This window comes from Zootoca vivipara, chromosome 6 (assembly GCF_963506605.1).
Source record: "Zootoca vivipara chromosome 6, rZooViv1.1, whole genome shotgun sequence".
NCBI lineage: Eukaryota > Metazoa > Chordata > Lepidosauria > Squamata > Lacertidae > Zootoca > Zootoca vivipara.
The window spans coordinates 48,140,772-48,156,813 of NC_083281.1; the positions used below are offsets into that span (position 1 = coordinate 48,140,772).

At 47.6% G+C, this 16,042-nt stretch overlaps 1 protein-coding gene across 1 annotated transcript; it reads left to right on the plus strand.

Annotated features, from left to right (window-relative positions):
* The first annotated feature begins 17 nt into the window (after positions 1–17).
* On the plus strand, positions 18–15,965 carry LCAT (lecithin-cholesterol acyltransferase). The gene is made up of 6 exons (XM_035118887.2): positions 18–2,293; positions 6,348–6,504; positions 7,375–7,490; positions 8,932–9,027; positions 10,131–10,355; positions 11,131–15,965. The coding sequence occupies exons 1-6, from the start codon at positions 2,149–2,151 to the stop codon at positions 11,700–11,702; spliced, it is 1,311 nt and encodes a 436-aa protein (XP_034974778.1). The 5' UTR covers positions 18–2,148; the 3' UTR covers positions 11,703–15,965.
* The last annotated feature ends 77 nt before the right edge of the window (positions 15,966–16,042 follow it).

The following is a 16,042-nucleotide window of genomic DNA, read 5'->3' on the forward strand; positions in this document are numbered from 1 at the left end:
GCTGTTTTCCACTTTCAACATGGCTGCTGCCACAGGGGAGTTTGTGCCTCTGAGCAGGATGAGGGACAGTGATGGAGGCGGCAATTCCACACCTTGCCTCCTACGAACACCTGAAGCTGCCCTTCTTCAACAGGGTGCCTTCCATATGTTTTGGGTTACAATTCCCAGCCAGCACAGCCGCCCAAACATCTGGAGGGCAGCTGGCAGTGGGAAGTTTGGAATAAATGGCAACCCCTTCTAAAGGTGGGACAGAATAAAGCAGCCGTGGCAGAGCCTCTTGGAAGCAAAGAGGCCTAGTGGCCCCTTCGAAGCCTGAGAGGTGGTTCCTCACGGCCTGAGCTTTTGTGGACAAGAGTCCCCTTCATCAGACCCACAAAGTGCTGTTCTCAGTTATCGGCTGTACAAATACGCACATTGTTCTAGAAAGGGAAAGAATGGAAGTAGTGGGGGCAGGAGGCCATGAAAGGCGAGAGGCTTGTGAATTCATAGCCATTTGGCCTCACACTTTACCATTCTCTCTCTCCTCCTCCCCTGCCAATTCAACATGCCAACTGAAGATATCCAAATCTGCCTCCCAAAAGCCTCAGCCATATTTACTCTCTTAAGTCTGAGACGCCACGAGACAGAACTGTTTTATTTTTACCGAAGGAAAGATAAATGGGAAAGCTGGGTTAACCTGGGGTTACAAAACTGCAAGAGAAAAATCTGCAAATGGCTGGCCAAAGGCAACAACAGGAAAGAACAAATGTCAGGAGGCACCACATTTGCCTATTATATAAACTCTTGCCAGTCTCGGCCAGCCAAAGTTTCACAAGGGCTGGCCAGGTCTCACCAGTGCCCCTGACCCACACAGTTGCTGGAGGGAAGGCAGTGAGGCACATGCAGTCTAAGAGAGGTGTGCCAAGAGCCATCGCAAAGTTTCCAAGTACGTTTGGGGCATGTGCAAAGTTGGCAAGCTGAGCAATCCTTCGCAGCCAGGCTGCAAGGGGTCTCCTATGCAGTCAGGCTAGGGGAGGTACTTTGCCTGAGGCCTCCTTGTCAGAGTGTACCATGCTGGGTTCAGTGCTCTGACTCTGTAGGAGGCATCTGTACAAGCTGATATATAGGCAAAGGTAATACAGTTATCTGAGATTCTGTAACCTGCAGAATAAAGCGGTAAGATCACTACATTCCCTATACAGAGAAAGCCCAGAGTGGGGCACAATTCTGTCTGCTTTGCATCCACTTGTGTACTTTGCTCAGAGGTCAGTCTCTCTCTTTGTATTTTGCAGCATGTTAAACAGCCATGGTCAGGGCAGCCAGCAAGTTGACTGAGACTGTGTAGGGGGACAAGTGGGGGGTGAGGGAGAGAGATGTGTGCTTGCTGTGAGGGAAGCGGCCCCGTCAAGGAAACATATGCTTCACACAATTTTTATGAAGCTTTGAAGCCATTTGCTGATAATACCAACAGTTCCTGCTTCATGCTCACACCAGTTGGTGCTGCCCAGCTTACACTGGGCTCCGCTGGGCACTGAATTTCCGCTGATACAAAAAGTGCCACTGATTTTTGATGTGGTATACCTTTCTTTGTTTTCTGAGCCAGAAAGTGGTTATACATTGGTGTAGAGCAAACACTTGCAGCTGACTGCCCTGAACTGCCACGATATGCATAAGCTTCCTGCAAACAGATGTCCCATTTTTGGTTGGCTTTCGGCCTGCAGACAAACAGTGAGGAATGCAAAGCTTTTAGAAGGGGTCTTGCTGAAAGCTGCATTTGTGGCTCCAAGCTGTAGTCATATGGATAGGAATCTCTGGCATCAGATGGTTTTGATTACTCCGGAAATGTCAGTCAGTCAGTAAGATTTCCTCCTTACTTGAGGGTAGCTTTTTCAAATTCCAGTGCCAACCAAACTCCTTTGGGTGCCCTTTGATTGAGAACAAGGCTTTCAATACTGGGACAAGTCACGTCTCCTCTGCCACCCATTCCTGGAAGGGTTGGGGCCAAGAGTCCCAAGCAGCTCAGTGGGGCTGTTCTGTGCACAGAGTCTGCTAATAATTTCCCCACATCCCGCCCTCTCGCCCTCCCTCCTACAAATAGTGTGCTCCATCGGAAAGGCTGCTGCTTTCTAGACCAGAGGCAGTGTCTGGAGGGACAGAGCAGAGTCCAGGATGGGGAGCTCAGCTGGGGCTGCAGTTGTCCTCTTTCTTGTCCTCTGGCAACCAGCAGGTGCCTTCTGGCTTTTCAATGTGCTCTTCCCACCCAGTACCACCCCAGAAGCAGCTCTCTCCAACAACACTCCCCCTGTGGTGCTTGGTAAGTTGGCATGGGGCACATGACAAGGGGGGCAGTGGCAGTCCTGGGGCTGGAGAGCCCAGCTCCCCACTGCAGGCAAAGTGTTGGCATGGTGGGAGGGGTCGGTGGGCTGGTTGAGGGCGGTCATTTGTGAACAGCCGGCTGGTCAATGTTGGGCAGGCAGGTATGAGGTCTGAGAAGAGTCTGTGTTGGGTTGCCTTGGCTGCGGTAGTGCCCCTTCCCCTGAGACGTGGATGGCTGAGAAGATGCTAGTCAAAGCAGATGGATCTGCAGGGTCTGATTAAGCTCACAGCTAGGATAGTTCAGGGCCTGACATGCTCATCTGGGATGCCTAGAAGCGGGTGTGTGCAGTGCTGGGCTGCTGGCCTTTTCTGTGGTACGCACTGGTGTGCAAATAGGTCTGAGATAAAGGTGAAGATTGGTGGAATGGGGATCGAAGTGATGTCACAGAACCACTGGTGGGATTCCCGGGACTAGAGGAGAGCCATGCTATTCTTTCCCTTGGAGGAGTACCTTGGAGGAAAGGGCATGTGGGGGACACTTTCCCAGAGGAAAGGCTGCAAGCTCTCCCCTGCATTTTGATTTCACCTTGCCCGACACTCCTGTAAGATGCTTTAGGGACAGGCCAGTGACCTCTCCATGAGTCCTGCATTGCCCTGCTTCTCCCTCATTGCCCCACATGAAGGAGGCCTTGGCAAGAGCGAGTGTGGCTGGATGAGATGTGCCTGGGAGCAGATCTATCCCCTCGTTTGCATCTAACATGGAAGCTACATTGACAAGCATGTTCAGCAGGGTAAGGGTCAAGCTGGGAATAAACTCTGAGCCCCCTAAATGAGCTGAAGTGTGGCTGCTGGGTCTTGCTTAGAGGGAGGCAGTGTCTTGCCTGGCATCTCCTTCTTCTTGGCCTCCAAGTTAATCAAGCACAAACTCCTAAATGCATCTGATCCCCCTTTCCGAGAGACCCAACATTGTCATGCTTAGATAGACCAGGGAGAGCTGAGCAGAAGGACATCCTGGGGCGGCAAGTTCCTTTCTGTCCGTAGGTTGGGGTGGGAGACTGTAGAGGGGATTGCAGTGCTTCATCTTGAGTAGAGGGCGGGACGTAGGAAAGGAATTCTTATTTTATTTTTGCTGGTGGCTCTCTCCCTCCCTCCCGCTGCAGAAAAACCAGCACTTCCATAATGCAAGAGTTAAAGGCAGAGGACCTCCTCTGTCCTGTGTTGAATCTGGTGAGCTACCTTTGACTCCTGGCTCAAAAGTGGCCTCTCCATCCCATGTATGTGCACACCCAGCCACCCACACCCTGGGAATCTCCTCCTGTCCCCGTCCCTTTTGATCCTGCCTGGAATAATCTTGCACAGTATTTTGCCGCACTGAATGGCCTTGACCGGACTTTGCTTTGTTTGCCTGGTGCTCTGAAAAAATGGTATCTTTGGCCAGAGAGCAAAAGTGATCTAAGTTGGTTCCTGTGTTCCTAGGAAAGGATGAGAAAAAGGACAAGCACCAGGAGGTGTCTTTAAACAGCATTCCCCGCCCCCAGTCTCATCACCAGCGTCCTGCCATAAAGAGGTTTTTACAGGGCCAGGGCTGTGGGATTCAACCCGGCCTTTTCTATATAGCCCTACATACAAATTTAATGCAACTTTTACCATTTTAACTTGTATTCTGTATTTTGTGGTATTACTTTCTACTTTCTCCCTCTGAGGGCAATTCCCTCCTCCATTCTGAACCTAATGCCAGGGTCCTGACAGAATCTTCCTCCCACATCTGATGCTCTTAACTTACAGAGAGCTTTGTTACATTTGGGGACAGTAAAAATAGCACCCCACACTTACAGCTCAAAGTGGTACAGTCTTCTCTGTTGCACGTGCTGGTGGAGAACATTACTCAAAGTGGCAGAAGCCTGGATTGCACTCCTCCTACCTTCAGGTAGGAATGTTTGCTGGGCCAAAGGCAGCAACATCCATCCCATGGTGTGGTCAATGGATTTAGCCATGACAATGCTGCCCCCATCCTTTTTGGCTCGAGAGTTTCATTGTGTGCAGGCTTTTCACATATATATGTGGGAGCTTTCAAAAATATGACACCACCTCCATATACCCTTAAAGTGGTACGGTATGGAATATGACCATCTCGTTCTGTCTGACATGTGGACAGCAGGTTCTGAGACCCCAACTGGCTGGCAGGTTCACTAAGGACAAACATGGGCAAAATCACATTATTGCACCCCCCAGAAGTAAGGGACTCCAGTTCCCACCGGAGCACCTGTTTCAGAGCATCTGTGGGAGGAGCTTGCCAGGAGTCTAAAACACAAAGCAGCTCCCTTGGACTGAAATTTAACTCTGCCCTTTGGCAGAATCCACTAGGAGACTCTGCGGAAGCCACTCTTGGAAGAAGACAGGTATTCTGGCCATGTTGGATCAACAGGTATCTTTTTTACATTAAGGGGGCACAGGACCCCCAAGCACACAAACAGAAGTGATTCCTCATGCCTTGCTTTTTGCAATAAGCATGCTGTCTCACAGGGTAACCTGTGGAAAGACTTACCAGACTAAAGCATTCAACTGATGCTCAGGCATGCTCTCCCGCACCTGTATTTGCTACTTACTCCAGGTTGTACAGTGTACTGTTTTTCAAGACCACTTGGCAGGGCTGTAGCTGCCGGGAATATCCTTATGTGTTAAGTTTTGAAAAGAAATTTGGTGGGATTTTATCATATATACAACAAATACATATACACAGGATAAGGTACAGCACAAAATTCGGCTTCCCGAATTTTCCTTAAGTACTCTCCTTAATGATTTAAGTCTCTTCCAGATATGCTGAGCTTTTTGTAGTTGTACTATTATTTTTGTTGTATTGCTTTGTTTGACTTGCTTAATAAAAACAAAAAACATTTTTTGCCATAGCAAAAAAAAAGTTTGAAAATAAATAAAAACAATTAAAATCAGTAAACAAGCTGATCTCAAGGCGCAGGCTGGCCAAAGGAGGTTACAGAAACTTGCTCAGACCTCAAAGCAACTGGTTTCAGGCCTGCTTGTGCTTCCAGGACCCAGAATGGAGGCAAACTCGAGAATCCCCCTGTCCCAGTCAAAGGCACAGCCCAGAGGCTGATATTCCAAAGGCTTAAAGCAATGGCTGGGAGGGGCAGGGAACCACCACCACTCCCTTTCCTTGTGGCATTTCCAAGATACCTGAGTGACATGAGTATCCTATAGGCATCGCATCTACCACAAGATCCTAACATAAAGACTCTTAACAGTGTCTTGCTTTTGTTGGGTGCTTTACAGCAGTAGGTGGCCAAAACATTGTACTCCCAGATGCTGTGAGCTGCAACTTCCACAGCCCCTGGCCCAGGGGGTCAGCAAACTTTTTCAGCAGAGGGCTGGTCCACTGTCCTTCAGATCTTGCGGGGGGCCGGACTATATTTTTTTTGGGGGGGGGAAATGAACTAATTCCTATACCCCACAAATAACCCAGAGATGCATTTTAAATAAAAGGAGACATTCTACATATGTAAAAACATGCTGATTCCCGGACCGTCCGTGAGCCGGATTTAGAAGGCAATTGGGCCGGATTCGGCCCCCGGGCCTTAGTTTGCCTACCCATGCCCTGACCTTTGGCCGTGCTAGCTGGGGTAGAAGAGTGCTGTAGTCCACAACATCTGGAAGGCTCATCATTGGCTGCCCCTGCCTAACAAGGACAGGAGTGCCTAGCAAGAAACTCTCCTCACCACACAGGCAAATGGCTGTACATTTTTGCTAGGAAAATGCTTGCCACCTTGTTTTGGTGGCCTGGCTCCTGTTCCCAAGGTATAGACAGGTGAAGCTTTGCCCACCATTTATATCCATGATGGGGAAAGCTTCATCAGTTCTAAATTTCCATGCACCAAGAGCAGGGCCCCTAGAAAATATAGCAACCCCCACCCCCACTCGCATTCTTTCGTTACTACAAAATAACTGCAATCTCTCCAGGACTTTTAATCCATTTCACAGGTGGCTTTAGATGCACCACTAAGACAGGCTACCATTCCTCTTTCTTCGGTCCCTTTCAGTGCCTGGTTGCCTGGGAAACCAACTAGAGGCCAAGCTGGACAAGCCAGATGTGGTGAACTGGATGTGCTACCGCCAGACAGATGACTTCTTCACCATCTGGCTGAACCTCAACATGTTCCTGCCTCTTGGGGTTGACTGTTGGATTGACAATACCAAGTATGTCGCTGGCTGAAGCCACTTTATAGCTTGTTATTCTGTGACTCCGTCACGTGAGGAGGGTCTCAGTTTTCGCAGAAACTGAACCATAACAGGGTGAGGGACGCTTCATCCACGGTGGAAGCCAGAAGTTTGTGGAAGTACAAAGTAGCACAGGAAGGGGACGGGGATCTGGTGTGCCGCCCCCTTCAGCTGTCATTGGGCTCCAACTCTCTTCCATCCCAGCAGCCAGCATGGCCAATGATGGAGACTGTAGTCTGACTGCTGGTTGCAAGAAAAAAATAGGTATAAAAAGTGTATTCCTGGATGCCAAGATCCCAACCTGGGGGCAAATAGCCTTCAATGAGAAAACCACAGTCGAGATTTAAAATCACAAAACCAAGTAAAGTGTGGAAATGTACACTGTTAGACCTTTAAAATATGTGCCCTTGTGAGCTCTCTCTTGCCCTAGCATAGGAAAGACCACGTGTTTGGTAAGTTAAAAACTGGTTTACTTGCAAACTCTTCAAAGGTCAGGATCATGTGCTTTTCTATACATCAGTCAGAAAAGTTGCACAGGCTGTAAAACGTAGCTGTTACAAAGTGGTAAAAGTTATTTATATAGGAACTCAAGAGTTGCTTGTGAGAGCCATGCGGTCTGAGCTTGGAGGAACCAGCTCAGACCTCCTAACACATTGAACTTCTCAGGTAGACTGAAGGGAACAAAGGTTTGATTGCCTCGTCCCTTCCAAGGTGAGCTGGGCTGGCAGGACATAGTAATCATTATGATTTTTTTAAAGTATTTCTTTTGACATTTTAATACCCAGGAATGAAAACCCCAGCATGGTGGTTGTGTTTTGCTTTGCACCTGAATCTGCCTTCTGCCCACAGAGTGATCTACAACAGGACAACTCGGAGGGTGTCCAATGCTCCTGGAGTCCAAATCAGAGTCCCTGGGTTTGGCAAAACCCACTCAGTGGAATACCTGGACAGGAGCAAACTGGCAGGTAGGAGGCATTGCTACCTGCAAATCAGTCATCTCTCTGGTGGAGGAAGGAAGTTTGCTCCTTCAGTCTGCTTGAGCCATGGGCATAGCCAATGGGGGGCAGGGAGGGGCAGGGAGGGGCATCAATAAAAATCAATAAAAATACATAGGAAACACAGGTTCTGCACCCCTAACAAAAGGCCTGCCCCCCAACAAAAATGCATTGAGCATTGCTAAAGAGAGACTTTTCTACAACGGGATTAAAATGAGGGTCCCATATGATATGCCAGAGAGCTGCCTTAAGTAGCAGCAAGGCCCATTTCCATGATGTTTCTGCAGTGCTCACTAGTCAACAGGGAGCCTTGGGAAGCAAAGGTGGTTTTTCCTCCCCCACCCCCACCCCTGAAACTTTAGTTAGGGGCATCTACCTTGCAATATCCTCCCCTGGTTGATTCCTGTCCAATTTGGTTCCAGGATTAGTAGCAAACAGATCTTGCTCCTCTTCCCCCTAGGAGTGGCGGGCACTTCACGCCACTTCCTCATTTTCTTTTTACTTACTTTTTAAAAAGTAAAATGCATAGAAAACAATTAGTGAAAATCAGTAATTACCACCCCCAGCAATGACTGAGAACAGACTTATTACTGAGTGAATGAAACATGCCCACTTCTGACTCTCAAAGCTACTTCGGAAGTGACATGGGGAAGCTGTTTCTGAGCTAGAGTGCAGGGGCTGACTTAGGTTTGTTGTGGGTTTTTAGGGGGCATCTGATAGCAGGGAAAGGCTTCTCTTCCTCCTTGCTCATGATCTTTTGTAGCTTTACCTCATTCCTCTTCTGTGTGTGCCACTTTCTTCTGTGTGTGCCACTTTCAGTTTGTAATGTAGGCACTGTTCCCCCCCCCCCCCCAGGGAGTATTCAAGAGTACACAGTAGGAAAAAAAAGCACCGAATGTAGGCATGCAAGAAAGAGGACCTTCCAGAAATTTTTGATGCAGCAGGATATGCACCCACTCTGCCCAACCATTTCCCACGGTCCAGAATTTCCTATTTTGTAGGCGTTTACCAGAATACAAGAATCTCTAGCTAGGAAAAGTAATGTATGTCTAGTGTTTCATTATGGTTTCCCTACTTTTCTTGAAGACATTTTTTTAAAGGGTGCAATTTCTGCTCCCCCCACTTCAACAACAACAAAAAGCTGCTCACTCCACACCTTGGCAAGTGGGTATTGTGCCCATACCTGAGGTACCAGGTGTTTTTTTTTAGCTGGGGGGGCAGCGGCGAGTGTTACCTATCGAGGAGTTGGCATCCTTACTCCTGCCTCCTAATGGGCTGGACCCAATGAGGCTCGGAGCAAGCCAGGGAGCCCTCAGAGCCGGAAGTGGTCCCCTCCAACAGGTCACCTACCCAGCCTTCCTCCCCTTGCCCCCCCTCCTGTTAACCTCTTCCTCTCCCTCCCTCCCTCCAGGGTACATGCACACACTGGTGCAGCACCTGGTCAACAATGGCTATGTGCGAGACCAAACCGTGCGCGCCGCCCCCTATGACTGGAGGATCGGGCCTGGTAAGCACAAATGGGTAACTAGGGAGGGGGCTGTGAGGAGGACTCAGTGGGTGTGCTTCCCCCTAAAGCGTAATGTTTCACAGACTATTGTATTTTAATATTTTGTTGGAAGCCGCCCAGATGGGCAGGGTATTAATAATAATTATTATTATTATTATTATTATTATTATTAATAATAATAATTGTTGGAAGCCGCCCAGATGGGCAGGGTATTTATTATTATTATTATTATTATTATTATTATTATTATTATTATTTATTAGCAGCAACCATGGAATAACGGTGAGGTCAAGGCAAGGAGAGAGGGGTGAAAGCAGCCCTCTTGAGTGTGGGGAGTTTAAATACCCCCCCCCCCACACACACCTGTCGCTGTGTGGCTAAGGCATCTTTTGGGGAAACAGCACAGAAGGAAAGGGCAACTATTTCCTCCCTTCGCCATTGTAACAGCCCTGGTGCAAATCCCCCCCCCCCATGGCTGATTTTTTTAAAAAAACAACAACACCAGAATCTTAGAATTGTAGAGTTGGAAGGGACCACAAGGTCATCCGGTCCGATGTAGGAATCTGTTTGCCCAACGTGGGGCTCAAACCCACAACCCTGAGATGAAGAGCCCCATGCTCTACCGACTGGAAGTCTGTAATGAGGTCTGGTCGTACATCCCACCTCCTCTGGGCGCTCAGCAGAGCGGAGGCTGCCTCAGGTTTGAGGGTCGGAATATCCGCAATCTGCTTGGAACATATAATATCTGGTGCTTCTGAAGCATCAGGCTTCCCTGACTAGAGGTCAGAGTTTGCAGGCAGGAGAGCGTGGCTTCTGGAGGACCTGAGACGCTGCAGCACCTCATTTTAAAAACACACTGTTCAAGTCACACAACTGGCAAGGACTCGCGAGGCGGCCTTGCACAAACCTCCACCTCTGACCTTCTGTGCATGCAGAATAGCTCGGGTTCAGTCCCCCATGGCAGGGTTTCCAAATAGGGCTGGGAAAAGATGCATCCCAGCCCCATCTGCTGCAACACCACGGGGCAGCCTGGATGGCCACTGGGGTGGCCAGCAAGGCCATGTGACTGGCCAGATCCAGCAACCCCAACTATGTCTCCACAGATCAGCAAGAGGAATACTTCTGCGACCTGCGCAGCCTGGTGGAGGAAATGCGTAAGGCCTACAAGAAGCCTGTCTTCCTCATTGGACACAGCCTGGGAAACCTGAACATCCTCTATTTCCTCCTCCAGCAGTCCCAGGCCTGGAAAAGTCAGAACATCCGGGGCTTCATCTCCCTGGGGGCTCCTTGGGGGGGAGCAGTGAAGCCCATAAGGGTCCTGGCCTCAGGTGAGTTGCTTGCCAGCAGGTGAGGTGAGCCGGAATATCAGGTCCCTCCAGACTTAAAAAAAAGGCTGTGCGCACCTCTTACCTGGGTGACCTCCCCTCCCCTCCCACTGTCTGGGGTTGCTGCCATGCCCCTTGAGGCTCAGGGATGGGGGTGGGGCTATCAAAATGGGGGTGGAGCTTAAATGCACATTTAAAAAACAAAATTACTCTCAGGCCTCTAGCACAGATTTGCTGTCTTTTATTGCCTCCTGCTAAACTAATCTAGACATGAGTATCTTGGGGGGTGGGGTGCATCTCCCACTCTTTTTATTATTGCTGTTAAAAAAAAGGAGATGGTTCTCTTTGGATTGTGTTGGGATTTCTCAGTTTTCCATAAAACTCAGTCGAGCTTTAAAGATGCAGAATGTACACAGCCGTAGTCTTTTTTCCCCTGCTGTTTTCCAGATGTGTGCTGTTCAACTCCAATATACTTTGTTTATTGTGTGGTATGAAACAGAAAAAGACTAAAGCTATGTACACACTATACCTTTAAAGCACATTTTAAGCTCCTTCTTTCCCTCAAAGAATCCTGGGCTCTGTAGTTTGCCGCTCACAGAGTTACAATCCTCAGCGACTTTAACAAACTAAAATGCCCAGAATTCTTTGAAGTGGGAAACATGATTTGAATGTGCTTTCAAGTCCATTTGCTGAAGCATGGGCAAAGCAGGCTTTGGGGGAAATTGGTTGGACGTCTGTGCTGGTGCTGCAGTTGATACCAAGCTGGTCTGCATTTCAGGTGATGACCAGGGCATCCCCATTATGTCCAGCATCAAATTGCGTGAGGAGAAGCGCATGACCACGGCCAGCCCCTGGATGTTCCCAGACACAATTGCGTGGCCAGAGACCCATGCCTTCATCTCCACCCCATCCTACAACTACACCTACCGGGACTACCAACGCCTCTTCACTGACATTAACTTTGAGGATGGCTGGTACATGTGGAACGACACCAAGGACCTGCTGAAGGGGCTGCCTGCCCCAGGGGTTGAGGTGTATTGCATCTATGGCACGGGTTTTCCCACTGTGGAAACCTACATTTACAATGACCGCTTCCCCTACGAGGATCCCATCGACTTCGTGTATGGGGATGGGGATGACAGCGTTAGCCGCCGCAGCCTAGAACTCTGCAAGCGATGGCATGGCCAGCAGGAACAGAAGGTGCATGTGGTGGAGATGCCTGGCGTCGAGCATCTCAACATGGTCTTTGACAACCGCACCCTCAACTACATCAATGAAATCCTGCTGGGAAACTTTGGGAATGCCACAGCTACAGAAGATAAGCAGGGAAAGGAGGAAGAGGCTTCTTAGAGACCCAACACAAAGACAAACAGGAGAAATGAAGGCCCTGCGCTGAGGAGATTGGGGCCATTTTATGCCTCCTGCATAGACACGAAGCAGGATGACTCATACGTGCCCCCCACATCCCCCAAAGTCTACAATGTTATGTGCAACACAGCTGGATGCAGAGGTGCCTTGCAGGATCCTGCCTCCCCTCTTGTTCTGAGAGGGAAAGACTCCTCCAAATTGCCAACAGCTGCCTGGAAAATTTCCATTGCTGGTGTGATTGTTGGGGCCCCTGACCTGAGAGTTCATGTTCCCCCAGCATGGTTTCAGTTAGGTTGGCAGGTGAACTAGCCCAGATATTTATTTACTCAATGCAAAAAGAACAAGGAGTCATGGGACACATTGAAGACCAACACATTTTATTATGGCATATGCCTTCCTGGGCTGCAGCCCCTTCATCCTATGCATGGAGTTGTGGGTATATCTAGACATACACATAGCTGTAGGGAGCGAACATCGTCAGACACATATTAAACACAAGAAGTATAGGCTGTATCAATTGTATTAAAGGTTAACAGGGCACCTGAGAAGGGCGACAGCCAGAAGAAGAGGATGATGAGCTGATGCCAACATCTAAAGGCTGTGCCCAGCAGTGGCTTCTGGCTTTGACTGCATCTTCCAGAAAGGGGTGGCAGCAGGAGGAGAGGAGAAAAACCCTCCCCTTCTCCTCCAACTGCCCCCCCTCTCCAGAAGACTAAAGACAAAGCTGGAAGCTGCTGTTTTACACAGCCTTCACATCATGTTGGCTTTGGGCTTCTCATTCTCTGGTTGCCACCCCTTTCTGGCCTTGGCTCCCCAATGTTGGCTGTGGGGCAGATGGAGGGCAACTGCCCAGGTGCCCTCACCTCTGGCTGCACTGCCCAGCATGGTGGTGATGAGGACATCCCTCCCTCTTCTTAGAGGACGTCCCTATGCTCTGCAGAACTTGGCCAGCTTCAAGGCCCCTGCCCTGGGCAGGCTCAGCACCCTGATCCCATAAACAAGCTGTATGGCATCAGCAACATCCTTAGCACACCCATGGCTACAGCAACGTCTGCCTGCAGTTTTCTCACTGGCCTGCCCCTCCTAAAGGAAGGGAAGACTGTGTCTAGGTACCCCAAGCCCCTGGCGAAGCTGCCCAGCCAGCCTCCCAACTTGTGGCCTGTATTTATGCGGGGTTAATCCTGGAGTGACCCTAGGCTCACCTGTCCAGGTAAGGTAGATCCTGGCGAGGAAAAGGGGTGTGGGAGGTTATATGAAGGAGGGGATAATTGTTATAAAGGGAAGGCGGGATTCATTTTAACTAACTCTGTAATCCTGATAATTTCCGAGAGAGAGCCCGAGATAGGGTAGAACAGCACACTGTCCATGAGTGGAAAATCTCTCTCCTTTATTACTTGGCAAGTTGCACAGCTAAGTTCTGCTGCAGTAAACAGGTTCTAGCTTAGGACTCATTGAAATGGGAAAGGAGACAAGCTAAAATTCAACTTGTCCAGTTGGATTTATCAGATGTTGGTGAATGCGGGGGCTAGGGGCCGGTTCCTTCCACTCTCCATCTCCCAAGCCAGCATTGCTTCCAGGAAGGTGCTGTTGAGGAAAGAAGGAAACTCAAAAGTTTTAAGGCAAGAGAGAGAGAGAGAGAGAGAAGTCCCCCCAAAGTGCCCCCTAATATAAAGCCCTCTCACTTGAAATATTTTCCCACACTCTTGGTTCTCTCTTTGGTAACACCCCTGAATAATTTTAGTCCTCTGTTCCACCAATTCTGTATGGGAATAATAAATGCTATACTGACCTATGCAGGGCTGTTGAAAGGATTTCTGAGATAATGTATGTGAAAGCTATGAATGTATTTTGTTTTTCCTGTCTCATGCCTGACACTGGGGATTTGGGGATGGCACAACTATTTGTCTTTAATTTAAAGAGGAGAAATGATTTTGGAATGATCACGGCACAGGCATTTTGATTTTACTTTTTAAAAATGGTTTTTGGTTGCTTGGTGCTGGTTTTTATCTTTTCCTTTCTGTCCTTTAGGATTCACAGCAGAAACCTATGCATGCTTACTCAGAAGTCTGTCTCAGTCTCACTATATTCAGTTGGGCTTACTCATAGGTAAGGTGCATAGGATTGCAGATTTAGCTGCATTCCCAGGGTCTTGGTAATCTCAGGATTGAGTATTGGATGTACCTTATCTCTGTCTGTACATATGTTAATGTGTGTACACTGCAAGGCATCAGCAATGCAAAGGTGGTCATTTTGCATACTAGGCTACAATGGCTGGTTTTGAACCGTATATTGTAAGACAATGTTTTTTCCTACTATAGCTTTTACAATTTTTTTGTCATTTCATTTATCTGTTGGAGATAAAGGTATTGTACATTATCCTTTCCCTTGCACATTTTTTCCTCACGAACAATCTGGTGACATGGGGTAGGTTGAGAGGTTGCAATTGGCTCAAAGTGACCTTGTGAACTTTACAAAGAAGCTGGAATTTGAACCTGAAACCCGAGTGCATTGCTGTGTGCAATGGGTAGGGAGGGTGGGGAAAACACTGAGTTTGCACAATGTTCCTTGATGTCTGAACTGGAATGCTAAAAACAGGTAAACTCAAGTTCTAGAGGGAACAAAACACTACAACTTGATTTTTGTGGGCTTCGTTGTGTGTGGACTACAGAGTTGTGTTTAAAAGTCCAGAGCCTCCAAGTGTCCCTATTTTCCAGGGACACCCCTGATTTAGAGAAGCCGTTCCAGTTTCTGATTTGATCCTTGAAGTTGCACTTTTCCTTAGGATGTCCCTATTTTCATTGGATAAATTTTGGAGGGTATGGAGTTATCCAACCCCCAATCCACCTGAATGCAATCAGAGCCATGCCCTGCTTTATTTTCTTCGATTCTCCAGAGGGGTGCAAAGTTGGGAGGATTTGGGGGAACTCTAAGGGGAGCCTAGATACAGCTGCCTAAGCCTCCTGCTTGGGGGTAAATGCAGGGGTTCACCAGATGGCTGACCTTGGAAATAATGGATGGTGAAGTGCAAATGCTGTGGTGAAAATATGTATTTCTACAACAACACAATTCTGGAGAAGAAATGGACTTGGTGAAAGGAGAACAATGATTGAAAGGATGCATCCAGATTTACACACCAGCAAGATGAAAAGAAAGAAATAATACAGAGACAACAAGTAATGATTTAAGGTGGAGTGCATAGCTGCCAAGTTTTCCCTTTTCTCGTGAGGAAGCCTATTCAGCATAAGGGAAAATCCCTTTAAAAAAGGGATAACTTGGCAGCTATGGTGGAGTGGCAAAGGGCAGAGTAACCTCATTTGTTTTGTTTTCATTCTGTTTTGGTTTTTTTTAAAGGGAATTGACAAATAGAGGGAGGGAGACGGGGTAAGGGAGGACAAAAATGTAAATTTAAAATAATTTTGGATTTAAGATTAGATTCCATAAGAAATGGAATGTGAATTGAAAATAAATAATGTAACATTAAAGCAGTAACTAGGGGATAGGAGGAGCACATTGACGATAGAGAGTGGGAGGTAAATTTAATGGAAAAATTGAATTAAATTTGATGTAATTAGGTACTGGTTTGTTAAAAATTTGGAAAATTAATAAAAAATATTTGGGAAAAAAGAGTTCTCTTTCCCAAAGAAATCCACTCCCCAAAGGCGCAATACAAAGGTCATATCACAAAAAGGGGAAATTTTAGCCCCTGACCTGTCAAAGTGTCTCTTTCACCTTTGGGGCCAACATTAGTATATCTCTTTGCTATTACAATTACCGTAGTGTCTGTTCACATAGTCCTTTATTTATGAGTAGATAGCCCTCTTTAGGTCTTTTGGTAGGTCTAGTATTGCCAATTGACAGATTGCTGGAAAGGTCAAGCATGTGCTGTCACACACAGGGGATTGTGGCTGCCCCTGATCTGACCACCTCAGCCACTCAGCACTACTTTGTCTATGTCCCTTGTTTTGGCTTCCATTTACTAGCAAACCATTTTATTCAAACATTTACAGTGTTTCTCATTCCTAAAATAGTTGATAGGCCTTAATTAATATTATTAATTATGTGGGGGGTTATTGGGATGGGTTATTGATTTATATTTTGTTCCTGTTCTTGTGATGTATTTTGTGCTTTTATATTGCATTTTTATGTAGTCAGCGCCCTGAGATCTGTGGATTAAGGGCAGTATACACCTTTAATAAATACATTTAATAATACTAACTTCCACAAGGTGCGTGTCTCTGCTTTTCCCCATGCTGTTTGATGGATGAGATGTTGGCAAGCTGTTCTGCAGAGCCAAGCCTGCTACTTACAGAGTTTTTCCTATA

What these genes read in the sequence shown, in the direction of transcription:
- LCAT (XM_035118887.2), top strand. Translation starts at nt 2,149, where the DNA reads ATGGGGAGCTCAGCTGGGGCTGCAGTTGTCCTCTTTCTTGTCCTCTGG. An exon ending in TGTTGGATTGACAATACCAA is followed by an intron (nt 6,505 to 7,374) that starts GTATGTCGCTGG and finishes TTCTGCCCACAG; the next exon opens with AGTGATCTACAACAGGACAA. An exon ending in CATAAGGGTCCTGGCCTCAG is followed by an intron (nt 10,356 to 11,130) that starts GTGAGTTGCTTG and finishes TCTGCATTTCAG; the next exon opens with GTGATGACCAGGGCATCCCC.